General features: G+C 56.5%; 1 protein-coding gene across 5 annotated transcripts; it reads left to right on the top strand.

Moving 5' to 3' along the window:
- The first annotated feature begins 3,554 nt into the window (after positions 1-3,554).
- NR4A1 (nuclear receptor subfamily 4 group A member 1) lies at positions 3,555-25,381 on the top strand. Of its 5 annotated transcripts, none has more exons than XM_034935809.3 (8): positions 3,555-3,723; positions 8,085-8,204; positions 20,204-21,081; positions 21,910-22,039; positions 22,374-22,525; positions 22,937-23,139; positions 23,232-23,410; positions 24,567-25,381. In XM_034935809.3, exons 1-8 carry the CDS (start codon positions 3,630-3,632, stop codon positions 24,821-24,823), a joined length of 2,013 nt encoding a protein of 670 aa, XP_034791700.1. In that variant the 5' UTR covers positions 3,555-3,629; the 3' UTR covers positions 24,824-25,381. The 5 variants fall into 5 exon arrangements, with proteins under 5 accessions (XP_034791700.1, XP_034791701.1, XP_034791702.1 ...); XM_034935810.4 differs by lacking the exon at positions 3,555-3,723 and adding an exon at positions 3,889-5,033; XM_034935811.4 differs by lacking the exon at positions 3,555-3,723 and adding an exon at positions 3,908-4,182.
- Positions 25,382-26,238: the final 857 nt, after the last annotated feature.

Here is a 26,238-nt window from a genome sequence, read left to right as displayed (position 1 = left end):
CTCTATTTTTTCGGCCCTTAAATTGCTCTTAAGCCTGGGGACAGGTCGGGGGACCCCGGCCAGGTAGTTCTTGATCCTCAAGAAGAGGAAGGAAACCATGAAGGGAATCCCTTCCACAGCCCCTCTCCTTATTCAGGACCAGGGCCTGAGCAGGGGAGCCCCTTCTCGGCCCAAATGCCCTAGGGAACCCCCTTGACATCCTTTTACCCCCGCCCCCAAGGGCCAGGATGGAGGTGGAGTGGGAGGGTGTCTCCTAGGTGGGGTGGAGTTTCAGATGCTGTGAGATGGAAGGGCACCTGGGGAGGGCCACTGAGAGTCTGGCTTATGGTCCTGGGTCCTGTGGCTTACCTTGGCCCACTGCTTCCCACCCTCAGGATCTCAGCCCTGCCCTGCCGCATACCTAAGCTTTGGGGGCAGCCTCTCTCCTCCATGGAGTGCCTTTTCTCTATACCCTGCCTGGTCCTGTCTCTTCTTTCACACTGGGCCCTACATTCTCTTCCTCCAGGGAGACCTCTTGAGACTAGTCCTCTAGATTCTACCCCAATGCCAGCTCAAGGCTTCTTGGAGGCCACTTCTTGGATGTCCTGGCAAGGTTTCCATACCTATTCTTGTGTCCTGCCTCCCCATCAGACTAGCAGCCAGCTTTCTATGTAGGAGCTTGTCCTCTAGGAACCTCCCACAATGTGGGGCGTCACTGGCCATGGGGCCTGTCTCCCCTCTGCTCCGACTCCCTGGGCCATGCACGTTGTTCACCTTTTCTCTCCTCACCTTTCCTATCTGCAATAGGGGCTGTAAAGCAGTGCCTGTAGAAAGGAGAGGAATTAGATATGAAGGAACAAGAGGCTGGGTAGAAAGAGCACTGGCCTAGGAGTCAGAAGACCAGGGCTATGGAGACAGAAGACCAGCGCTGTGGTTCTGGCTGGGCCACTCACTAGCTGAGTGACCTGGATCAGGGAGACAACAACGGGGCAGACGTTTACTGGACATTTGTAGTGACTAAGAGGCGACACTGCTCCTATCTGTGCAGCCCCCGAGGCCCCCAGTATTCCCAATAAACATACTGGCTGGGCAAAGCTAGGGTAAGCACCTTGGATGTACAGCTTCAAGACAAGGTCCCAAGTCCTCCAAGTCCTCCTGTATGGAAATGGCAGATCTGCCATGATGTGCCAGACTCTGCTTCATGCTTTATGTCTGCTATCAAAGAGGCACTCTCATGGCAACCCTGTGAGATAGGTTTCTTATCATCTTTGTGTTTGAGGTGAGGAAACTGAAGCCCAGAGAGGGCAAGTAACTTCCCTGGAGTCATGCAGCTGGTAAGAGGTAGAGCCTCTTGTGGGTTAGGGAAATGAGACTCCTAGGGCAGAGCAGGGAGGAGAACTAACTCTGAGTGCCTGCTGTGTACAAGGTACCTCCACATCTGTTCAGTCCTCCGACAACCAGTGTCCATCCCAGACCTCTAGAGACTGCTTCTTCCACCATCTCACGCCGCCTCCACATGCCACCCAAAGCGTGCGTGTTCTGGCATTCCACATTTTAGAATATGTTTTATTTGATTATAAATAGGAGAATATATAATAAAGACAAGTTATGCTAAAAGTATTTATGGAAAGGAGAGACCTCTGTGGGCTGGAAGCCTTCATGGAAAAACTGGTAACTGAGCCCTTTTTTTCCCTTCCTGTCTAAATAAGTGTATTTCTCCCACACAGGCAAATATTTTAAAATGTATTTCAAAAGTTAGACTTCTGGAAAAAGAAAGGAAAAGAGGGGGTGGGGTAGCTGCTCCTCTAAGAAGCCCATGCGAAAGAAGCTGCTGGGGTAGGAAACAGGAGGGCACAGGGTGAGTGAGGAAAAGTCAGTCCCTTTCCCCCACCCCAACGCCTTGTCATTTTTGAAGCCTGAGTTTCTTTATCTGCAAATTGACCTAATACTTGAACCTGGGAGAGAAATGTACAGGTTCTTAGGAGGTGATTTTGAGAGACAAACTCTGCAGAGGTTCTTGGAATCATTATGAAGAATGAGAGAAAGGGAATTCTGAGTTGCGCCAAGAGTTTAGGATTTGTCCAGCAAAGGATTTCTGGGGGTGGGCAGGGGGGTGGAGAGAGGAATGCAGCCCCTGGAATGAGGGCTGAGTGGAGGTGTGGGGCCTCTTTTGGAGAATTTTGAGCACAGAAGAGATTCTTTGCTGCGTGGGGCCTGGGCTGGGTGCTGGAGATTGTATAGCATGCTCATAATTTAAGGTGGCTCCAAAAAGGATCAGGGGCTAGTGGCTGGCACAGCAGAGCACATGACTGGATCCTCCCTAATGGGTGTTCCCCAATGACCTTGCCTGTACGGGGGTATAAGAGCAGAGATGGTAACCCCCAACCCCACCCAGCCAGCCCCAATCCCATTGCTCCAACTTTGGCCGGGCCTTCCTGACCAGCCTCTCCTGAGTGGGCAGCTGCTGGGGGAGAAGGATTTGCTCAGGACAGGATGGTTCTCCCATTTCCAAAGAGGGCTCCAGTCACATGGGAGAGAGAAACCTTCCAAGTGCCTGCACCCCCAGGAAAATTCTTACCATGGAAGCCTGGGCCTGGAGACTCTGGTCAGAGGAGGGTGGGCTTCCCAGGGCTTCCTGGTCACGGTGGTGGGCCTCTGAGTGCATGAAGCACTCCTTTGGATTGGGGAGAGCAGGGAGAACTAACTCAGTATCTACTGTGTACAAGGCACCTCCACAGCTGTTATCATCCTGACAGCCAGATATGGTGGATAATCTGATCATATCATGTTTGTTTTAGAGATGAGGAAGCTGAGGCTCAGGAGGTCAAGTGACTGTCCTAGGTCACACAGTGGTATGGGAGCAGCCAGATCAGTGAATCCATCACCTGGGCTTTGCCGGGGCCTACACCCCCGCCTCGGGAAGTGCCCTCTTCAGGAGAAAGTCCTATTTCTCTGTAAGCTGCCTTCTCGTATGGAAGCTGGGTGCCCTGCTACCTGGGTTCCTTGCCCTTGGGGTGGCATGAATGCCAAGCGATGCAGGCAGGGCGCCCGCAGACTCAAAGGCCAGGCCCTGTCCTCGCCAGCAGCCGAATCGCTGTGTGACTTTGTACCGCCACCGAGTCTCTCTGGGCCTCGCTCTTTCCACCTCTTCCTGGGGAAGCCCCGGCTAAGTTTATTTATAACTTAGCCCCAGGTGCGCAGCCTCGGAAGGTGTGAGCGAGACCTCGGCACCCTCACCTGAGAACCAGCTCCCCGGCTCTGGCCGCGGGTTATGTAACCGGGTGTGCGGCGTGGGGGGAGCCGCGGGGCGGGGCGCTCACGGCTATTCCGGGCGCCGCTATTTTTAGCCCCATTGATGAGGCTGCGTCGGCCGCCGCCGCCGGGATTCCGGAGACCTCAATGGGCACGCGTCACGGTCCCCGCCCCGCCCGCCGGGGGAGGCGCGCCGGGGCTGGGACAGCGCGCGGGCGGCCGCGGGCGCGGGGGCGGGGGGCGCCGCGCGGCCGGAACTGCGGGCGGGGGGCTTCCCGGGGGCGGGGGGCGCTGAGCGGCTGCGGCGCGGCTGCAGGAGCGCGAGGAGGTGGCGGCGGCGGCGGCGGCGGAACTGGCGGGGGTCCCCTCGCGGCGTCCGCGACCCCCGGCCTCCAGGCATGGGCGCCCCTGCGGCGCAGAGCAGCTCAGGGCCGGCTGGTGCGCGACCCCGGAAAGCGGGGGTGGAGAGGCGAGCGGAGCCCGCGGGGCCAGGTGAGGGGCTGCCGGGGTGGCGGGAGGTGGGCCCCGGAGAGGCCGGGCAATCTCGGGTCTTCGGTGGATGCCTTTGGGCGGGCTCGGGGCCACGCCGGAGTCCCGCTTGGAAACTGGGGAGTCGGGGGGAGGGACTGGATTCCCAGCGGAACCGCTGGCTCCGAGTCAGCCCCCAAGGGCGACGGCCAAGGCTTTCTCTCCCCAGTCCGCCAAGGGTGGGGTTTGGCCCACGAGGGGCGCTGGAGGTGGTCAGGCCAGAGAAATTCCTTCCATTTCTCCGCCGGCTGCGGGAACCGGTTCCAGGAGCGCGGGAGCTCGTCTGCCAGGAGACCCAGCCGGGAGGGACCGATGCTGCGTGATGCAACCCCTTCGAGGGACTGAGTCAAGAAACCAAGGCTGGGGGTCTCGTGGAGACCAAGGCGGAGCTGGGGATTAGGACTCGGGGCTTGTGTCTCCCAGGCGTGTTTTTTTGTTGTTGTTTTGTTTTTTTGCCGCAACATCTTCCATCCTTATACTGGGTGGGGTGGGGGCGGGGGTGGTCTGTATTTCCAGACCTCCTTCATGGTGGTCTGGCTGTGTGGAGGGCAGGGCATAGTTCCTTGACTTGGCTCATTACCCCCCAACGACCCCCTTTCTTTTTTTTTTTTGAGATGGAGTCTCGCTCTGTTGCCCAGGCTGGAGTGCAGTGGCGTGATCTCGGCTCACTGCAACCTCCGTCTCCCGGGTTCAAGCGAATCTCCTGCCTCAGCCTCCAGAGTAGCTGGGACTACAGGCACCCACCACCACGCCCGGCTGATTTTTGTATTTTTAGTAGAGACAGGGTTTCACCATATTGGCCAGGCTGGTCTGGAACTCCTGACCTTGTGATCCGCCCGCCTCGGCCTCCTAAAGTGCTGGGATTACAGGCGTGAGCCACCGCGCCTGGCAGGCTCATTCCCTTTTTATGCCTTCGTTTTTGATAGATGACCTGGGGATGGGAGAAATGCTGCAGAGGTGGTTTATTTACAGTGAATTGTTAATTTGGTTGTGGGGCTAGTATTAGGGGCACATTGGGAAAACACAGGCTGGGCAGAGGTTGGTAGGTTCACAACAGTTATGCCCACTGGGTGCTGATGGATTTGGGGGCTGTTGTCGGCCTGGCTTGGGGCCCTAGTGGTGGGGCTACAAGGCTTGCTCCTAGATCTACTCCAAGTGAACATTTAAGATCAGTGACTTGGAGACTTAAAAAGGAAGTCAGCCGACTCCTTGTAGTCATCCAGAGCTGTGAGGAATGACAAGTGCACAGTATAAAATCAAGATTCTAATTGAAGGTAACAGGGCAGAAGGATGGGCTGAGATTAACGGTGTGAATGTGACTGACGAGGCCTGTGCTGAGGCCTCTGCTGGACTTAAGAAAGTCAGCTGAAGAGTTCAGGCCCTGTGCCTGGCTCAAAGGCCCAGGGACCCAGGCCCTTAGCTTCTGCCCTGCTCTCTGGATGGAGGCTGTGGGACTGCTCTGTGCAGTGTGAAGCCTCCATCCGCTACACAGGTCCAAGTGGGTGGCAGGGGGAGCGAGAATGCCTGATTCTGGACTCCTTGGTTAGGCTCCCTGGGTTCTAATCCCAGTTTTGCCAATTCCTAGCTGTGTGACCTTGGGCAAGTTGCTTAACATTTCTTTCTGGGCCTTAGTTTCCTCATTGGTAAAATGTGCATAATAATAATCCCTTCCTCATAGCATTGTGAGGCTGAAATGAGAAAATGCATGTAAAGTGCTTAATGTATCTGGCACATGTTGTTTAACAAATATTAGCTGCTGTTGTTATTGCTAATAATAGTAATATGCCAACTTCTGGGTAGGGATATTGGCCAATTCAGAGCTTGTACTCAGGAGGCCACCAGGACCTGTCAGGCAGAGGGCCTGACAGCGGTGTCCTGTTGCAAGGGGCAGTTTATTAAGAAAAGACTAAAATACTTGCTAGGAAGGACTAGAATGAGGCTTCCTGTGGGCCAGTGCAGGGGACAGAGCTGGGATCCAGGGCTGGGGACTTTTAGAGTCAGGGATGTGATTCAACATAGGGAAGAACCTCTGCTCTGGCTCTTGGATCTGCCCCCAAATGGAAGGGACAGCTCCTGAGCTGGAATGCTCTCCCCACCTAGCTGACCTTCCTCCCAGCACAGCTCCAATGCAGGCATGTGCATCCCCGACCCTTCCACGCACACTTACTGAGCACCTGCCAGTGCTGAGCAGGGTTTAGAGACTGCAGACTCTGCAGTGATTGAGATGGACAGCGTCCTTAGATTCTGGTTGGGTAGACAGGTGATAAACCAGTGAACAGATGTGAATATTAGACCTATGATGAATAAAATCAGGCTAGTGTGGTGGGGTGGGGATGCAAGCTGTTCAGGGAAGTGACATGGGAATGGAAACCTGGTTGATGAGGAAGAGCCAGTTCTGGACAGAGGGAATGGCAGATGCAGAGGCCCTGAGTGGGGAGAGAAGGCCCACGTGATGGGACCATAGTGAGTGGCTGGGAAATGAGGTTGGTGGGGAGCAGGAGCTGGGGACTGAAGTCTGGCCTGATGGTCCACCCCATTTTGGGGGTCACTTTCTCCTCCTCCAAGCCCACTCAGCCTTTGGTTTGCTCTCTGCACAGTGCAGACTGTACTTGACCTTGGTTCATCCCTTATCAGCTCCTGGGGCTCTGGGATCTTGGTGTGCTCATTCTTGGCTCTCCTATTGTTCGGGGCACACTGCCTGGCTCCCAGGGGGTCCTCAGTAAATGCTTGTGATGTGACTATTGAGGGGGGCATTTTGATCTGGAACAGGTGGGGAAACAGATACCTGTTTGAAGATGCTATGAATCATTTGTGGGCACCACCTGGTGCCAAACTCTGGCCCCCGTTCTGAGAACCAGATGGGGAAGACCTGGGCGCTCAGGTTGGGCCTGACTATGGTAGGTGGTATTTGGCCCTCCCTACCCTTCCTCCTCAGCAGTGGGGTGGTAGGGAGAAAAGACAAAGCTGGGGGAAACTACAGACCAGTTTCGGGGGGATGGGAGGATGACACTGTCATCCTGGAAAGCAGGTGTAGTCCATGGGCCGGAGCAGGTTGGAAGCCTTGTCTTGCTTTCTGTTTGGGGTTAAAGGTGCTCCAGATGTTCCAGTCTGCCCTCCCTTCCCTCCTTGTCTCCTGTGGCCTTTTCCTGCTTCCCATCATACCCACAGGATCGGGAAGGAGGGGTGCTGGCAATGTTGTAAGGGGAGAGCCTGGGTACTGTGGGCCAGAGGATCTTCCCTTGGCCTGTAGACCTTGGGCAGAGGTCAGGAGGGTGAGGAAGCCCATTGCCCACCCTCTGGGGTCCTCCTCCTCTTTGCCCCTCCTAGCTCCCATCATCTCCTTCTCTTTTCCCAGACCTCATCTCAGTCTGAAGGGCAGTCCAATAGCCAGTGAAGGCCTGGTCCCGCCCTCACTCTGGTGCGTAGTCGAGAGAGCACTGGAGGGGATGGAAGAAGAGAAGGGGAGATGTGGGTCAAGGTGCCGTGGCTGAACGGGGTTGGGGGAGAGCTGAAGAGGCTGGGGTGTGGGGTGAGGCACACAGTTGGCTTCCACCCTGGAAGGAGAGGCCAGGTGCCCAGGGTACCTTGGACTAGGAACCAGGGTCTGGGGCTAGCTTTTATGTGTGTGTCCTCATTGAACTTCTCCTAATATTGATATGTAGTAGATATGTGTATCCAGCACTGTCCTTAAGTCTTTTACACATTAACTTTTTTTTAAGCCTGCTGATAACCCTGTGATTGTTAATTTTACAGATGTCATCATTTTTACAGATGAGGAGCATGAGGTACAAAGAGATTATGTAATTTGCCCAAGGTGATAAGCAGTGGAGCTAGGATTCGAACCCAGACAGTCTGGGATCCCACATCCACTCTAAGTTGAGTGGAGCCCCTGTCTCTTGGGGGCCTCCGAGGCTTTAGGGGCCAAACTGGAGCCCCTTAAGGAGAGTGGGGTATTCCGCTCTGTCCTCACAATAGCTCCCTTCCTGTGCCCGCAGCATGCCCTTTTGTGCATGTCAAAGGCCGAGAGCCGGGAAGGGTATGAGGTGGAGGTGCTAGATGCTGATGTGTCTATATGGCTCTGAAATGCCCCAGATGCTATCAGCAGCTCCTGGCCACACCCTACACCCCTGGAAGCAGATTGCCTGGGGCCTCGGCCCCCAGGCTCCAATGCCTAACCCGGGGAGGTCCTTGGGTGCTGGCTTGTCCCCCTCTTGTGGCCTAGGTCCTGCCACTGCTCCCATTCCTGCGTGTCCTGGTCATGCTGTCTCCAGGGAATGTGCCTGCTGGCTGGTTTCTCTTCACTCACATCGACTCTCCCTCTGTAGGCCTCCACCATGGACAGAGGCCAGGCCCTGCCCCTCCCAGGCAGCCTGGCTCCTTCTGCTGGGCCCTGAAGGCAGACGGGATAATGTGGTTGGCCAAGGCCTGTTGGTCCATCCAGAGTGGTAAGTGCTCTGCTATTGTCCTTTGTACACCCCTCCAGCAGGTGGGGTTGGGGGGCAGAGGTGGGGGTGGAGCTGCCCAAAGCGGATGTGGTTAGGGGGATGGAGGGGAAGCCCTGGGGAGGTGGCAGCGGAGGTGCTGTTCAGTGTGCGGGATCTGATTTCTTCAGAGGTTGGGGTAGTGTGAGTGTGGGGACTGGGGAAGCTTTATTTTCTTGGCAGGATAGGCTGGAGGTCTCTCTGGGCCCAGGTGACACGGGCTGGTGGGAGTAGGGGATGACAGCTGCTCCCAAGGCAGCATGTGCCTGATTCCAGGAAGCAGATAGGGTAGAATAGGGTGTCTGGGGGCTGGGCTGGGAGCATCATGGGGCAGACGTGGCAGCGGGGAACTGGCCTGTCTCCCAGGTGTAGACACTTCTCCAGGTGAGTGCATGAAGGGAAGGCTGGGACCTCCCCTTCCTCGTGGAAAGCATGGTGCCTGCCCCTCCTCACTGTGGCAGGCCAGAGGGCCTATGGAGTCTGTGGTGTGGGGGGTGGCCTCTGTGAATGGGAAGGCAGGGACAGCCCTTCCACTACTGGTGTTCTAGCACATCTCCTTCACTTACAGAAGAGGAGACTTAGGTACAGAGGGGAGAAATGACTTTTCCAGGGGTCCTGCAGTGAGGATGTGTAGAGCCAAGCCCAGAACCATGCCTCCTGGGTGGCTGGCAAGCACAGGCACCTGGTCTGACTGTGGAAGACATACCTTCCTTGACTGAGGGTGCTTCCAGAGAAGGCCCACACTGATCTGGGGCTGAGAGGTGGAGGACGGGAATGGGATTTTCAGCAGGCCTTTCCTGGGGACATGAGATGGGGCCAAGGGCACTGTAGTCCTGGTTCTGTGCCTAAAGGAGCTGGAGCTCTGCCTTACACCCCAGACAGGGGTCATGAGATTCCCTTCCTCCTTCCCTGGAAGAGGGCCATCTTTGAGCAGCAGCCCTCCCAGGCCTTGAGAAATCCCAGATGAAGCACGCACTGGCTCAGTATCTCCCTCAGCTTCCCAAACACTGTTGCCTCATGGGGGGTCAGCGTTCAGGGTGCAGAGAGCCCCAGAGAGGTGGCTGGGGTGGGGAGGATGGGGTGTCTGGTCCCAGCCTGGAGGGAAGGGGGAAGCCCTGGGAAGCTGGGCCTCCTGTTCTGGGGGCAGGGCTGGGTGTGTGCCTGGCCTCCTGATGGCAGCAGGTGCTGTACCACCAACCTCGGGCTGAAGACAGGGAGAGGAATTACTGTAAGGGGGAGAGGCAGGTGTTCTCTGGTCAGCTGGAGATCTGGACTTGGGAAGCACGTGAGTGAGGATGACAGCAGTGGCCAGGTGTCCCTCCCTCAACTCGGCCCCTACATCCGCCCCCAGTCCAGACCCAGCTTCCTGAGCACCCAGCCCTCCCTCTGGGTATACAGCAGCCCTGGTGGGCAGAATTCCTTGTGTTTACCTCGTTGTCTGGGTGATGGTGGTGATTGGGTGGAACTCCCATGCCAGATATACTGCCAAGGCCACCCTGAGGGGCTGCCAACCGGGGCCCCATGAGTGCTAGAGCTGCTGGTCTTGTGACGTGGGCACCCGTCTGCCAGGCCTGGGCACGGGCCCAGGGTCACGCTCATGCTGGGGCTCCCGTCAGCTGACTATTTTGGGCTCTTGCTGACCTGGGCCAAAGTCAGGTCCAGTCAAGAGGGCCCAAAGTGGCTCCCCCCATCCCCAGAGGCCGGCTCTGGTTTCTGCTATATAAACAGAGGAGGACACGCCGGCTTGGAGGCAGCACCACGTCCAGAGCTCGCTCAGCTGCTGCCCAGCCTCGGCTGTGAGGATAGGCTGGCTGGGCAGCACGTCTCTCCCCACAGGGCTCCCTGAGACCACCAGGAAGAGCCCCCAACCAATCTTGGGATTCTCCCTTCGTGCGGTTGTCTGGGACCTTTTTCCAGGGTCAAAGCAGATTGTGAGGAGGAAGCTGGTGAGTCTTGGGACAGGGACATTGAGGAATGGGAGCTGGGCTGTTTGGATTTTTTCCCATTGTGACTGTCATGCCAAACCCTTTGGCCTTGGGCTGTGGGGAGGAAGCAAGGGTGGCCGACAACTGGAGGCATGAGTGTGCAGCTTGACCACAGCTGGATGACGGTAGTTGGACTTGTGAACGCTGTGACTGAGAACTAGGAGAGGTGTACAGAGACAGCTAATGCAGTCTAGCTCCTTTCTCAGAGCTTCCCCACAGGGTCTCCGTCCTCCTCTCCTCTCCACCCCGCCTGGATGAGGCACTGGTCACTGCGGCGAGTTTGGTGTCCATTGGGGTATCTCAGGATTGGCTTCTGAGTGGGGCCCCTGAGCCCCCCCACTAGTTGGGACTGAATGGCTGGGCCAGGGGCTTGGCGTTCTGCTGAGCCCTCAGTCCCTGGCCTGCCCCGCTTGCCGGGCCCTTGCCCGGCCTCCCAGCTGCTTTGGGTGCCTGAGAAGCAGAGCTGGAGAGAGGTCTGGCAAGTCCGCCAACCAGCTTGCCACAAACACGCTCCGGGACCTGGGCCAGGGACTCTGGCCCGGCATGGAACAGGCAGCAGCTCCTTACGTGGGAGACTCCTGTGCTCTCCTTCCCAGTTCTCAAAAAAAATTTTTCCCCTTTCTGAACGTGAGTCTCTAAACGAATCCAGAGCCTGTGACTAAAAATACTTTAACAATAGGAAAGTGCATCAGTCTTTCCGGCTGGGACTCGTTATCAGAGAGTTTTTATTTTGGAATTTGAAATTTTGCCCACGTAGGCTGGGTGGAGACCTTGGGCAGAGGCAAGGGAATTTGGTGGGTGTTGATGTTCTGCAAGGTGGTGCTCCAGGAACTACAGCTGAGGACCCTGCTATCTCCTGTCTGTAGTTTGTCTGCTATCTCCTGCCCCTGCCGCCCTCCCTGCCAGCCCCAGGATTCTGCTTCAGGCTGCTGTGGTTGTCCCGTTGCAGACATGAGTTCCACAGGGCCGAGTGTGGGACTTGAGTATGCATGGATTTTGGTATATGTCGGGGTCCTGGAACGCATCCCCCTGTAGCACTTCCCTGTGCCCTGGAGGTACTGCCTGCCTCCCGACTTCCACCCTCACTTGCCATTACAGGTTTCCCACGACAGTGGGGGAGCCCAGGCCCCAGGCAGTGCTACATTTGGATGTTGAGCCTCTCCTTTCCATTGTGAACTGAATTCTACCAGCACTAGGACTGGTGATGTCTGCATTAGGCAGATGAGGAAGCTGTCTTGGAGAGGACAAGGGACTGGCCTCAGGTCACACATCAGGCTTGCTAGCTCCTGGACAAAGATGCCTCTGATAGCTCTTCCATCTTTCGCCCCTGCTGAGAGCTAAGGGGAGGAGTGTGGCCACTGGCTGACCTGCCTGGGTCCCTGGAAGGCTGGTTTTGGGGAGGTAGTGATACATGTGCTCATGGTAGGGCTTGGGCAAGGGCCAGGAGAGCAGAGCCTGGGCCTGACCTTTCACCCCTGGTTCCCAGAGCTGCCCATGGGAAGCCCCCAGGGCAGTAGGCAGTGCTTCCCTGCCCACAGTGCAAATCCCCCTGCCTACTGCCAAAGCAGGAAGAGGAAGTGGCCAGGTCAGGGCTGTCAATAGGCCCTGGGGCCGAGGAGGGGAAGCTCCCAGGGCCACTTCTGAGCTGGAGAAGGCGAAGCTTACTCCTTCTGCCCACCCCAGGGGAAGGGTGTGGAGGCCCATGGGTGGGGACAGTCTCAGTGAAAGTAGGGCAAGTTCCTGACCTCTACTCAGTAGGGGTGGGGCCCAGCCCAAGGTGGAGGGGCAGCGTGGGAAAAGGGCTGTGTAATTCCACTTCCTTCATCCCCTGTTTACCCATCTCCACCCCTACCCTCTGGGCTGGGGAATGGTGGTGGACATTGGCTGCTCATTTGGGGCCTGCCCTGGGCTACTTACTACTGAGGATGTACAAAGGATCTTCCCACCACGGACTAGGAGACAGTGCCCTTGTCCTCATGGTGTTCACATACTGGTGGGTGAGGGATGGGTCTGAGTATATGATAAATCCCTGGGCCCCATAAGATTTGACTAGGAGGGGTAAGGGCCTGGTGAACTGCTCAGAAAATAAACTGTGTTGTCAGCAGGAGGACCCCTTTCTACTATGAGATATTGCATTCCCTGCTAATCATACTTGTGCTCTATCTGTTGATAGAACAAATACATAATGAGAAACAGCCACTGTGCTTTCAGAAGAACACACTTGAAAGAATTTGTTCTCAATAAATTACATCTGCATCTGGATCCATATGAAGAAATATGTTCCTCTCATTCAGGCGTGGCTATTTTAAAATAAAATTTGGGCCGGGCACGGTGACTCACGCCTGTAATCCCAGCACTTTGGGAGTCCGAGGCAGGCGGATCACGAGGTCAGGAGATCGAGACCATCCTGGCTAACACAGTGAAACCCCATCTCTACTAAAAATACAAAAAATTAGCCGGGCATGGTGGCGGGCGCTTGTAGTCCCAGCTACTCAGGAGGCTACTAGGAGGAAGGGAAACAGTATGCACAGTGGGTGAAACAGTATGTGCGAAGTGGGTGGTGGGAAGGTTTAGCTCAAGGTCCTTATATGGGGTCGGTGGGGAACTGCGGTGATGAGGGCAGATGGATAGGCTGGGCCGTGGTGTGGGGGCCTGACTAGGTGGGGCTGTCTCTTGTCTCCATAGTGACATCTCTCCCCGCCCTTCCGTGTTGTCATGGCCTTGCCTTACCTCCAGGTCCCTGTCTCTAGTTTTGGATACCTCTCTCATTATTACCTGTTCCCTCCTACCCCATCTGCCTGACAATTAGCTGTTCACTCTGACCTTGTTCTTGAAGGTTAGACTTGGAGGGGTGTGTGCTGGGAGTCTCTGGCCAGTCTGGGACCAGCATTTGTTTTAGGCCTCCCAAAGTCCACGTCAATTGTGCCTTTCTCCAAAGTTCCACTAGCTGGACCCCACTCTCTCAGAGGCCCAGGCCATCCTCCCTGGAGGGCCCACAAGGCCTGGGATCCCCAAGCCCCTTTCACCTCTCTCGCCTTTATCTTAGGCTAGGTGCTCCACATGGGAACCTGCATTGGTGGCCCCAGCTGTGTTTCCACAGAGAGACTTTGCCTTTTTCTCCTTATTTACTTATTTTCAGAATGTGGTGTGTTGAGCACCCCCACCATCTCCCACCCCTGCAAGCATGACCAGGTGGCAGCTGTAGTTCCTTATCCTCCTCCAGGCTTTGGGGCAGCAGGACGGCAGCCTCCATAACCTGCAGCAGCTTGGGGAGGTGGGGCCTGGGCTGCAGGCCCAGATCTGGAGGCTAGATGCTGAGATTCAGACCAGGGACCTGGACAGCTCCTCACCACACTCAGTTTTCCTTGGGCTTATGGGTGGGCCTACCCCACAGGATGGTCTGTGCCACTTTTTACAAATGCCAAGTTGTGAGGAGGAGAGGAGGGTGCCTGAGCTTGAGGCTGGTTCAACTCTCAAAGAGCTAGCAAGGCTGGGCCGGGGGCGGTGGCTCATGCCTGTAATCCCAGCACTTTGGGAGGCTAAGGCGGGCGGATCATGAGGTCAGGAGATTGAGACTATCCTGGTTAACACGGTGAAACCCTGTCTCTACTAAAAATACAAAAAATTAGCTGGGCGTGGTGGCAGGCACCTGTCGTCCCAGCTACTCGGGAGGCTGAGGCAGGAGAATGGCATGAACCTGGGAGGCGGAGCTTGCAGTGAGCCGAGATCACACCACTTCACTCTAGCCTGGGCGACAGCACCATCTCAAAAACAAAACAAAACAAAAACAAAAAACAAAAAAAGAGCTAGCAAGGCTGAGATTGAGCACAGACTGGTCAAGCCGCAGATAACGCACTTGTTCTTGCTGGTTGGCAGGAAGAACAATGGCTTGGCTGATCATCTTTTGCTACCTATTAAAATTGGTTTTATTTTGGCCGGGTACAGTGGCTCATGCCTGTAATCCCAGCACTTTGGGAGGCCAAGGCGGGCAGATCACAAGGTCAGGAGATCAAGACCATCCTGGCTAACACAGTGAAACCCCGTCTCTACTAAAAATACAAAAAAATTAGCTGGCGTGGTGGCAGGCACCTGTAGTCCCAGTGACTCGGGAGGCTGAGGCAGGAGAATGGCGTGAACCCGGGAGGCGGAGCTTGCAGTAAGCCGAGATTGTGCTACTGCACTCCAGCCTGGGCGACAGAGCGAGACTCCGTCTCAAAAAAAAAAGTTAGTTTTATTTTCTAGGGAAGGCCCTGCTGGGGTGGAGGGAGACATCCTGGGGCAAAGCGGGTGCTAGGTGAGGAAGTCAGCCTGTGACACAGCTGGGATCAGTTCCACCCAGCAAGACTTGCTGTGTGCTCCTGAGCAAAGTGTAGCTCCTCTTGGAACCCTTGACTCCTAATCTGCAAAATGGGAGGACTTGAATTCTATACGTGGTTTTAAACCTTTTTCTTTTTTTAAGCTGTGGAGTCATTTTCCACAAAAGGATTCCACAAAATCTAAGCAAAATCTTACGGAAAAGCCTAAGAGAAAGAAAAGCAAAACTTTGCCTGAAATGAGGTAGGGATCCTGGATGGGTCCAACTGGCATCATCCTGCCCACACTTCACATTCAACCAGTGGCCTTGAAGGAAGATGGTTTGGAGCAACCCCGAGCTCTCTGCAGACGCATTCACATTGAGACTGTATGCTGGGATGGAGGGTTCTGGCAGGTTCTGACCAGATGACTGAATGCCATCAGCATTACAATCACCCCTTGGTATATGAAGGGGGTTGGCTCCAGGACCCCAACTTGTACTGCGAATACTCAAGTCTCACTGTTGGCCCTGTGGAACCTGTAGATACTAAAAGTCGGCCCTCTGTATATGTGGGTTTTTGGATCCATGTTGGATTGAAAAAAATCCCCAAATCCCCATATAAGTGGACCTACACAGTTCAAACGTGTTGTTCAAGGGTCAACTGTGTATGAAGACTGCTCCATCTGTGGTGGACAGTGAGGCTTTAGAAAGAGGAGACAGGCAGGCTAATGGATGGTCTTCATGGGTGTGGGAAAGGAGGAGTGGTCACTGGGCGCAGGCAGTTGGTCTGTGGGACTAGTGAGGCATGGGCTGTGGCTGGCAGTAGGAAAGCGGGAGAGGCTGAGTGCAGTGGCTCATGCCTATAATCCCAGCACTTTGGGAAGCCAAGGCAAGAGGCTTGAGCCTGGGAGGTCCAGGCTGCAGTAAGCCATAATCGTGCCACTGCATTCCAGGCTGGGCAACAGAACAAGACCTTGTCTCAAAAACAACAAAACAAAACAAAAATGGGGAGAGGAAAGGACCCAAGAGATGTTCCAAAAAAGAATTTCAGGAAACAGTGAAAAGTTGCAAATGGGGCATCAGGAGCAGAGATTAGGTGGCAGGCAGGGGGTGCAGAAATGACAAGTTCTGTCTGGAACAGATGAAATTTGAGGTGCTTGTGGGACCTTTGAGTGGGCAGAAGCGGGGGCTGGAGACAAGGGTGTGGGAAAACTGTGATGGGGGTTGAGGGCGGAAATCGGGCCGGCAGAGCCCCCGGGGCAGAGGAAGTCCTATGGGGTGACCAGATGAGTTGAGAACTGGGTGGGTGGGTGCAGGCTCAATGGAAGCAGAAACTCATGGATATTGACTTACATGGGAGAAGGGGAATGGATGGGGGTCGCAGTGGGGTGGCAGGGCTCTCTTTTCCTTGTTTTTGTTTTTTTGCCCTTCCCTCTTCTCTTACTTTTCCGTGAGGGCTCCCCAGGCTCAGGAGAGATCAGGGTGGAAGGGTGACGGCCAAACCAGGGAAGGCTCCAGGTGGCTGAAGCCTGGTCTGTGCCCAGCAGGGCCCTGGCGGGCTGTTCCACACTCCACCGGGCAGGTGATAACTGGTCAGAGCTGTCTCCCCACAGGTGCTGGAGGTGAGGTGGGAGGGCCGGTGCTCCCTGATGTGGACAGGGGGAGGGGTATTGATAAGAGGCGAGAAAAGATCCCTAGAGATGCAGTCTGTGGCCCTGGGTTCCAACCCAGTGTGCCACCACCTGGCTGTGTGACCTTCAGCAAGTGCCATTATTTCTCTGAGCCTGTTTATTTATAAAATGAGGAAGAGTTGGCACAAGTTTGAAAAGATTTCTCAGGCTCCACCCGGTTCTGAAATTCGGTAATTTCCCAACTAGGGTGCACTCCCCCTGTAAGGGGCTGGGGAGGGGACGGTGCGAAACCAAGTTCAGCTTGTGGAGCGGAGCCAGAGCTGTTGGCCGAGCTTGGGCCTGGCCAACGCCTGCCCTCGGGAAGGTCCTGTGTAGGGAGACTGCCTGGAAGGACTAAGCGAGGGCTCTAACTGACGTCTCAGGGGCAGCCTCTCAGCCTGAGACCCTGCTGGGGAAGCCGCGTCCTGTGCACTAGCTGCGCCTAGGGCTGAGGTGAGGGCGCAGGCTCCCCAGGGTGTGTCCGAATTGCCCGCCCCAGCCCGCGGCCTGTCCTGACCGCCCAGCAGCGGCAGCAGCGACACCCTAGGGCTCCAGGAAGGGCTTGGGAAGGTGCAAAGGCGGGGCTAGGCTCGGAGGGAGCCGGAGGGACCGGGCGCGGTTGGCTCCCGGGAGCAACTGGAGGGTGAGGAGATCCTCATCCGGGGAAGCCCCGCGGCCGCGTCTCTACAGCGCCCCTTCTCGGGCTCTGGCCCTCCCGCTGGTTATTCTGGACCTGGGGGCCCCCAGCTGGGACCCGAGTCCGGTGCGGGGAGCCTAGTGGGCCTGGGAGCTGCTATTTTTAGCGGGCGCAGCGGGCGCGAGGAGCCTATTTATAGATCAAACAATCCGCGCTCCCTGCGTCAATGGAACCCCGCGTGCGTCACGCGCGCAGACATTCCAGGCCCCCCCTCCTCGCCCCGCCCCCTCGGGCTCCCCGGGCCGCACCTCCCCCTGGCCGCCTCCCGCCGGAACCGCACCGCCCCCCGCGCCCTTGTATGGCCAAAGCTCGACGGGCAGCCTGCGTCAGTGGCGCCCCCGCCCCTCCCCGTGCGTCACGGAGCGCTTAAGAGGAGGGTCGGGCTCGCCCGGGGAGTCCCAGTGGCGGAGGCTACGAAACTTGGGGGAGTGCACAGAAGAACTTCGGGAGCGCACGCGGGACCAGGGACCAGGGACCAGGCTGAGACTCGGGGCGCCAGTCCGGGCAGGGGCAGCGGGAGCCGGCCGGGTAGGTTCCCTTCGGGGAACGTGCATCTGTTTTTAGGAGCGGTGCATGAAGGAGATGGGTGTACGCGCGGGCAGAGAGGATGTCGTAGGGCCGGCATGCAAGAGGGTAGGTGTAGTGTGCAGCTGTAGCACAACGGGATGAGAACCCAGGTCAGACTGGAAACTACTGGGTGCGGGGTAGGAGGTAGGGGAGGTTGACTACCTGCAGAGTGGAAGCTGTAGGGGGTTGGGGTTGGCGCCGGGAGTAGGGACTTGTCCAGCAGGCGGCTGGCCTTAGTTCAGTCTCCTAGGGTGCCCAACTGGGCGCACGGTGCTCTGAACTTGAGTGGGTGTGGATGGGGGTCACAGCACCGTGGGGGAACAGGTACACAGAGCTTTGGCGCTGCTGGGATCCGTACGATTCCAACTGGGATTGGATTTCCAAAAGGCCCTCCTTCCTCCCAGCTTGTCAGCTCCCTCCCAGTGCCCCGGTTGTTTTCTTAACACTTTGGAGGCTGTGGCTGAGTTGGCAGGGGTTCCCCACCCTGAACTTTCTGTCTGAGGTGCGTTAGGAAGCCTCCGGATCATTGAAGGAAGTGACTGGCTTGGTGGCTGAGCTGTGGAGGGCTGCTTGCTGTGTATTGAATAAAGGAGGCTTCTTGGGGTCAGGGGCAGGGTCTCTGTAAGCACAGGGAGAATTGATTTCGCTGGGGCTTGGATCACTGTGTGTGTGTGTGTGTGTGTGTGTGTGTGTGTGAGAGAGAGAGAGAGAGAGAGAGAGAGAAAGAGAGAGAGACAGACAGAGGTGGAAACCCTTGTCCTTGGGGATCCTGGATAGAAGTTGCCAGTGTTAGAGTCTTGGGGCGGTGCTGCCTAGAGGATACCTCCCAACCATTCCAGCTCCAGATGCTGATCATCCCTATGCCCCCTCCCCCAGTAGTCTCTGTTGGATCTTACAGGTAGGGTGCAGCCTGAGGCTTGTTCAGCAGAACAGGTGCAAGCCACATTGTTGCCAAGACCTGCCTGAAGCCGGATTCTCCCCACTCCCTCCTTCAACCCCGCCTCTTCCTCCTCCTGTGGGACTGCTCCCCCCTCCTGTGAGGCTAGATGTAGGTCCATATCTTGTGTTGTTAAGAACCTGCATGAAGGGGGAGGGACTGATGGGGGTTGATCCGGATGTGGGATGTCCAGGTGGAGAAACAGGATTTGAATAAGGCAGGAACAAGCGCCCAGTTCTGCCCAACTGCTGTCTTTCCTCCTTCACCCCCAGCCCATCCCTGGCCAGGCTGTCCTAGTGCAGGCAGATGTGGCCACCCTCACCTCTCGCAGGGTGCTGCGTGCCTGTGGACTGGTGCCACTGGGTGTGTGGGGCCTGAGCTACAAGGGTCTCTGTTGTCTTGGTTGGTTATGTGAATGTCAGGCTAGGGGTGGAGGTGCCCTGTTCAGGGCCTGTGGAGTTAGAAGGAAGGCTAGGACCAGAGAGGACTTCCTGGGCTCTTGGCCAGGAGGTGGTGACAGCCTTTGCCCCCATCACTGCACCCCTTGATTATGGTACTCTGTTCCTGCTTGATTTCTTCTCCAGCTTCCCTCATTGACTGGTGAGGCCAGAGTTATGCAGACCCCAGGCGTGTAGGTTGGGAGGGAGACTGTCCTGGAGCCTCCTCTGCATTATTTTTTGACCGTTCTGTGAATGTAAGGATCTGCCTGAATGATGCTATCTCTGTTCAGGCTCTCTTCGGGCTCCTCGGGACTGGGGCTGTGTAACCCCCTTTGCCTGAGCCTCTGGATTCTTCAGGGCACAGACCCTGCTTTAGTGGAGGGACCCAGGCAGGGGCAGAATGTCTTCCACCCACCCACCAGCAGGCTTCTCCTTAAGTCTTCTGCTGGACTCTCAGAGTTCTCTTATTAAGATAACTAGGGGCAGCAGAACATTCTTTTTAGGTACTGTTGTCCATTCTCCTGGGAGTCCAGGGGGCTGTGGTCTCCTTCCTCCCCCTTGCCCTGTCCCCAGCAAATGGCCTTTAAAGGTCTGGAGCCAGGTTACCGATGAGGAGGCCTAGGTTCCCTTCCTCTTTGCTTCTGGGAGCATCTCGAGCAGTGCAGAGTGGCTTCCCAGCCCCAGATGGCAGGATTGGGGTGGGTTTGGGATCTGCTGCCTTTGCTCAGTGTGCAGGGTGGGGGTGGAAATGGGGGACAGGCTAGGGCCTCTGCATTAGGCTGCCTTCTTAGGCAGCTGGGCTTTCACTTCCAGCTCCTCTTCCATTTCCACGATGTCCTTCTTCCTAGGCACTGCGAGGGGAGGAGAAAAGGGGCTTTGCAGAGGCTGGGGTGTGCCTGGGAGTATTCCCAGGAAGTGCCTGGTTGGCGAAACAACCAGGGAGCTGCTCCTGGGAGCTGGGCTGAGGCTTTGCTGGGCTGCCTCTCCCACTCACCCTTCTCCCGGCCCCCACCACGCCTTCCCCAGGGGGGAGGGGCAGGGGGCTGGAGGAACACAGCTTCCCCCTGTTCCAGCAGAGAAATGCTGGCTGTATGCCTCCCCTAGGGTTCCCAGGCTGACTAGGGTGTGGCTGGCCTTCTGATGGAGCCCACTCATGCTGGGCCGCTGCCCAGGGGCTTTGTGGCTCCTAGGTCGAGATGGTACTCAGGCCAGGGGTCAGGATTCCTGGGTGCTCTGGTCCCGGTGCCTCTGTCTCATCTTTAGGCTGGGATTCCTGCCACCTTGCTGCTCTGGGGCCCAAATACTTTGAGACAAGGCTATAGGCTTGTCCCACTGACTCTCCTTTCCCTCCCTGGGGTCTCCTCTCTCTCCAGAGATGCCCTGTATCCAAGCCCAATATGGGACGCCAGCACCGAGTCCAGGACCCCATGACCACCTGGCAAGCGACCCCCTGACCCCTGAGTTCATCAAGCCCACCATGGACCTGGCCAGCCCCGAGGCAGCCCCCACTGCCCCCACTGCCCTGCCCAGCTTCAGCACCTTCATGGACGGCTACACAGGAGAGTTTGACACCTTCCTCTACCAGCTGCCGGGAACAGTCCAGCCATGCTCCTCAGCCTCCTCCTCGGCCTCCTCCACATCCTCGTCCTCAGCCACCTCCCCTGCCTCTGCCTCCTTCAAGTTCGAGGACTTCCAGGTGTACGGCTGCTACCCCGGCCCCCTGAGTGGCCCAGTGGATGAGGCCCTGTCCTCCAGTGGCTCTGACTACTATGGCAGCCCCTGCTCGGCCCCGTCGCCCTCCACGCCCAGCTTCCAGCCACCCCAGCTCTCTCCCTGGGATGGCTCATTCGGCCACTTCTCGCCCAGCCAGACTTACGAAGGCCTGCGGGCATGGACAGAGCAGCTGCCCAAAGCCTCTGGGCCCCCACAGCCTCCAGCCTTCTTTTCCTTCAGTCCTCCCACCGGCCCCAGCCCCAGCCTGGCCCAGAGCCCCCTGAAGTTGTTCCCCTCACAGGCCACCCACCAGCTGGGGGAGGGAGAGAGCTATTCCATGCCTACGGCCTTCCCAGGTTTGGCACCCACTTCTCCACACCTTGAGGGCTCGGGGATACTGGATGCACCCGTGACCTCAACCAAGGCCCGGAGCGGGGCCCCAGGTGGAAGTGAAGGCCGCTGTGCTGTGTGTGGGGACAACGCTTCATGCCAGCATTATGGCGTCCGCACATGTGAGGGCTGCAAGGGCTTCTTCAAGGTACCGCGCAGCCCCAGGTGGGGCCTTTTGTTGGAAATGGAGAGAGGCTGGCCTCATCCCATTGGGACCTGTGGTCTCCCCCTGGGTTCTCCTCCTAGCTAAGTCCTGTCCTGCAGGGTGGGATCAGCCCTGCCAGGTGGGCCGCCTTCCTGGAGACCCGTAGATGCCAGGGCTGGAAGCTTTCATTTGCCGGGACACTCGGGCCCATGGGATTGCACAGAGCTGGAGGGAGGGGTGAGATAGGGGCAGATAGGAGCTGCAGGGGTGCCTGGCGAGCCTCTGGTTTTCCTCTGCTCCTCTGCCTGTCCTCTCCCAACTCAAGGTTCTAGTGGGAAGGGGTGCCCCCAGGCTCTCATGTTCCTGGCGTGAGATGAAAGGATCCCTGCGGAGGGTTTGGTTCCTGAGGGCTGGGGGTGGACTTGGGAACAGGCTGTGTGTTTGTCCCAGTGATGGTGCCTGCTTAGCTTCCCGTCCCCACCCCCCAGCCCCTTGGCCCTCTCCTGTCTGCCCTAGGGAGAGGGCAGGTGGACAAGGGCCCATGAAAAAATACAGGTGTCTAGACTGCCAGGGAGACCCTGGCCCCCAGTAGTGTGTCCTGGGGACTTCCTCAGAGTGAGAAACCTCCCCCAATGTCTTCAAGACTTTTCTCTCCACCCCCCCCAACCCCCTATCTCTCCCTCCCTTGCCACCCAAATGTTAGAAAAATAGCTGTGAACAGAGAGCGCTTTTGTCTGCAATGGCAGCAGGATCTGGACGGTCCCCTCCCCTAAGTTCCCCCCTCCCCACCCCACACTCTGACAGCTTGTTCCGTGTTGCCCCCCCACCCAGCGCACAGTGCAGAAAAACGCCAAGTACATCTGCCTGGCTAACAAGGACTGCCCTGTGGACAAGAGGCGGCGAAACCGCTGCCAGTTCTGCCGCTTCCAGAAGTGCCTGGCGGTGGGCATGGTGAAGGAAGGTGTGTGGCTGGGGTGCGGCCCAGCGGGGCAAGGGTAGGCTTGAGTGGAATGGGACCAGCAGGGCCCCCAGGCTTCTGCCCTGGAGGACCCAGAGGAGGGCACGTCTTATTTCCACCCCACCTCTGAACCCCAGGCCTTGGAGGGAGGCAGCCTACACCTGCCTGGATTGTGAGGGTGGTGGCAGGGGGAGGTTCCTATAGGGTACCTTGGATCTCAGGGACTCTGGGTCCTAGGGACTCGGTGGGGCGCGTCTCAGCAGTGGTGTGCACGGCTTGGGCTGAGAGGCCCTTCCTCAGATCCCTTCCTTCCTCACCCCTACCCATTCCTTTGCAGTTGTCCGAACAGACAGCCTGAAGGGGCGGCGGGGCCGGCTACCTTCAAAACCCAAGCAGCCCCCAGATGCCTCCCCTGCCAATCTCCTCACTTCCCTGGTCCGTGCACACCTGGACTCAGGGCCCAGCACTGCCAAACTGGACTACTCCAAGGTGAGGTCCCACCCCGCGTCTGCCTTGGGGAGGTCTATGAGCACATGCAGTGCCTTTGTGCGTGTTAGGAGAGCTACCCCCTCTGGAAGGACTGAATAAGAAAGGAGGTTTAAAAAAGAAACAAAGAAAAGCGACTCCCTCCAGTTCAACAGATCAAAGAGAGGATCCCCCTCTCGGCTGACCAGCTGGGAAAATGCACCCCCTCAGGCAGGTGGCCAATTAGAAAAATATGTCCTTCTGGCAGCTGCAGCCCTGGGTTAATATGTGAGACTTGGCAAGTGAGAGCCTGGGCAGGATCTCAGATCCACTCCCACTCCCGGGATCTGGCATCCAAGTGTCTGACACAGCCATACGTGGCAGTGGGTGTAGGAGCCTGCCTGGGGTGCTGACCCCACTGGACCGTCTTCCTAGTTCCAGGAGCTGGTGCTGCCCCGCTTTGGGAAGGAGGATGCTGGGGATGTACAGCAGTTCTACGACCTGCTCTCCGGTTCTCTGGAGGTCATCCGCAAGTGGGCGGAGAAGATCCCTGGCTTTGCTGAGCTGTCACCGGCTGACCAGGACCTGTTGCTGGAGTCGGCCTTCCTGGAGCTCTTCATCCTCCGCCTGGCGTACAGGTGAGAGCTACTGACTGTCTGCCCAGCCCCTTTCCCTGATACACCTGCCTGTGAACCACCCTGATCGCTCTTCGTGCCCATCTGCCTGCCAGGTCTAAGCCAGGCGAGGGCAAGCTCATCTTCTGCTCAGGCCTGGTGCTACACCGGCTGCAGTGTGCCCGTGGCTTCGGGGACTGGATTGACAGTATCCTGGCCTTCTCAAGGTCCCTGCACAGCTTGCTTGTCGATGTCCCTGCCTTCGCCTGCCTCTCTGCCCTTGTCCTCATCACCGGTGAGTGACCAGCACCACACCAGGTCCAAGGGAATGGGCGTCAGGGGGTTGACTGGTTCTCAGGAGGGCACTGTCCCAGGGAGTTTGGTGGGCCGGGATCTAGCACTTTCTGGGCCCCTGCACTGCCCCGGGCTCATGCCAGCAGTAAAGTAGGGACCATAGGAATTGCAGATGGGCTCAGCTGCATCCAGCTCTAAAGCCCAAGACAGCCTTTGGTCCCAGACTGTCAGGATCCAGACTGCAGGTGTCATGTATGTGGCCTAGGGTATTGGCTTGTTTTTAAAACCTTCCTGTCAATTATGCTGCATATAGAAAAGTACACAAACGTAAATTTTCATAAACCGCACTTACCCAACCAGCGCCTTGGTCAAGAAAGAGCACATAACTGCCCCCCAGAACCCATTATTGTGCCCCCTTCCAGTCATTTGCCCTCCCCAAGGGTAACCACTACTTTTTATTTAAATATTTTAAAAATAAGATGGGAATCTCACTATGTTGCCCGAGCTGGTCTTGAACTCCTGGGCTAAAATGATCCTCCTGTCTCAGCCTCCTAGAGTGCTGGGATTACAGGTGTGAGCCACCACGCCCAGCCCTTCACTGTGACTTCTGACAGTGCAGATCAGATTGGTTGTGCCTGTTTTGGACTTTATGTAAATGTAGTTCTGCAGGATGGAATCTGGTGTTGAATGCAGAGGTTTTCAGATTTCTCTGTTTTTTAAAGGAAATAATCCATCCTCGTTCATTTTTTCACTTAAATTGCACAGGAGACCCAACTATATAGAACACAATCAGAGGTACTCTGGGCTGAGGGAGTGCTGAGTTCTGAGGCTGGGTTTCTCAGAACAGTCTAGATTTTAAAAACCCAATGATCTAGCCAGAAAACCTAGGTTAGGATTTTATTTCCCGTTTGTGACCCTGGGCAAGTCATTAGCCTCCTGGGCCTCGGGTTCTCACTTGGAGTATGAGGATAATGAGGGTTACTGCTTCTCAGACTTGTGACGATGCTTACTAATGGCCAACATGTGAATGCGCTTTTGTGAAGTGCCAGCAGAGCATGAGGGGTGGTCAGGGGCAGCAGTTTTAGGGGCCTGGGGGAGGCTAGGGCTTTGGGGGCCTGGTTCTCAGATGTACAGCTAATCCTGTACCCTTCCCGCAGACCGGCATGGGCTGCAGGAGCCGCGGCGGGTGGAGGAGCTGCAGAACCGCATCGCCAGCTGCCTGAAGGAGCACGTGGCAGCTGTGGCGGGCGAGCCCCAGCCAGCCAGCTGCCTGTCACGTCTGTTGGGCAAACTGCCCGAGCTGCGGACCCTGTGCACCCAGGGCCTGCAGCGCATCTTCTACCTCAAGCTGGAGGACTTGGTGCCCCCTCCACCCATCATTGACAAGATCTTCATGGACACGCTGCCCTTCTGACCCCCGCCTGGGAACACGTGTGCACATGCGCACTCTCATATGCCACCCCACGTGCCTTTAGTCCACGGACCCCCAGAGCATCCCCAAGCCTGGGCTTGAGCTGCAGAATGACTCCACCTTCTCACCTGCTCCAGGAGGTTTGCAGGGAGCTCAAGCCCTTGGGGAGGGGGATGCCTTCATGGGGGTGACCCCACGATTTGTCTTATCCCCCCAGCCTGGCCCCGGCCTTTATGTTTTTTGTAAGATAAACCGTTTTTAACACATAGCGCCGTGCTGTAAATAAGCCCAGTGCTGCTGTAAATACAGGAAGAAAGAGCTTGAGGTGGGAGCAGGGCTGGGAGGAAGGAATGGGCCCCGCCTTCCTGGGCAGCCTTTCCAGCCTCCTGCTGGCTCTCTCTTCCTACCCTCCTTCCACATGTACATAAACTGTCACTCTAGGAAGAGGACAAATGACAGATTCTGACATTTATATTTGTGTATTTTCCTGGATTTATAGTATGTGACTTTTCTGATTAATATATTTAATATATTGAATAAAAAATAGACATGTAGCTGGAACTGGGATTCAGTCTGTCTCTGATGCCCCCTCCCCACTCCCCCAACAGACACACCCCATCATTACATAAGAGATGGGCTGCTCAAGATGAAACTTGGATGTTACCAGCCTGAGCTGTCAGGCCTCAGTGTACTCATTTGTAAAAGGCGGATAATAATGACACCTGCTTCACGAGGTTGTTATGCAAAGCACTTAGACTAATTTCTAACACGTGGGAAGCCTGCATTAGCTGTGCCTGGCTCATTGCTGGGGTCTGCAGTGGCCGACTAGCCCAGGGGTCACTGCAGGGCCCTAGCAATAGACTTAGCCGCAGATCTCAGGGTTGTCATGGTTCCTAAGCTGGACATATTATTCTCTGATTCTTGATTTCCACATCCATAAAACAAGAATAGACCCAGCCTCACAGAGCTTTTATGATCAGAGGAGTGTGTGTGTAATGCTTAGCATGGGCTGGGTTTAAGTAAGCCCAAATTGGTAGTAGCTGTTACATTCAGGGTTTTAACATCCCCATTCTCAACATTCCTCCCCACTCTCCTGCCACCCCAGCAAGAAGATCCAGGGATCTGGCGGCCCTCACCTTCTCGGCAAGAAGATTGTACTGAAGTCCCTACCTGTGCCCGTGTCCCCACGTAGGCCCTCCAACCCCCTAGGCTCATCAGTTGTTTAGTCAGCTGGCTTAAAATGCAGATTCCTGGGATCTACCCCCAGAGACTCAGATTTGGGGAGGTGAGGGGGCCCACAAACCTTCAGTTTTAGCAAGTACCCAGGTGCTTGTGATGCAGATGGCCTGGGGCCACCCTTCTGAGAAACAGATGTAGATGGACCTAACCTGAGGCCCATGGGAGTTGGTCATCATGCA

Source organism: Pan paniscus, chromosome 10 (genome assembly GCF_029289425.2).
Source record: "Pan paniscus chromosome 10, NHGRI_mPanPan1-v2.0_pri, whole genome shotgun sequence".
Lineage (NCBI taxonomy): Eukaryota > Metazoa > Chordata > Mammalia > Primates > Hominidae > Pan > Pan paniscus.
The sequence above is the reverse complement of the archived record's forward strand: the minus strand, read 5'-3'. Positions and strand labels throughout refer to the sequence as shown.

What these genes read in the sequence shown, in the direction of transcription:
- NR4A1 (XM_034935809.3), top strand. Translation starts at nt 3,630, where the DNA reads ATGGGCGCCCCTGCGGCGCAGAGCAGCTCAGGGCCGGCTGGTGCGCGA. An exon ending in CCAAACTGGACTACTCCAAG is followed by an intron (nt 22,526 to 22,936) that starts GTGAGGTCCCAC and finishes CCGTCTTCCTAG; the next exon opens with TTCCAGGAGCTGGTGCTGCC. An exon ending in ATCCTCCGCCTGGCGTACAG is followed by an intron (nt 23,140 to 23,231) that starts GTGAGAGCTACT and finishes TCTGCCTGCCAG; the next exon opens with GTCTAAGCCAGGCGAGGGCA.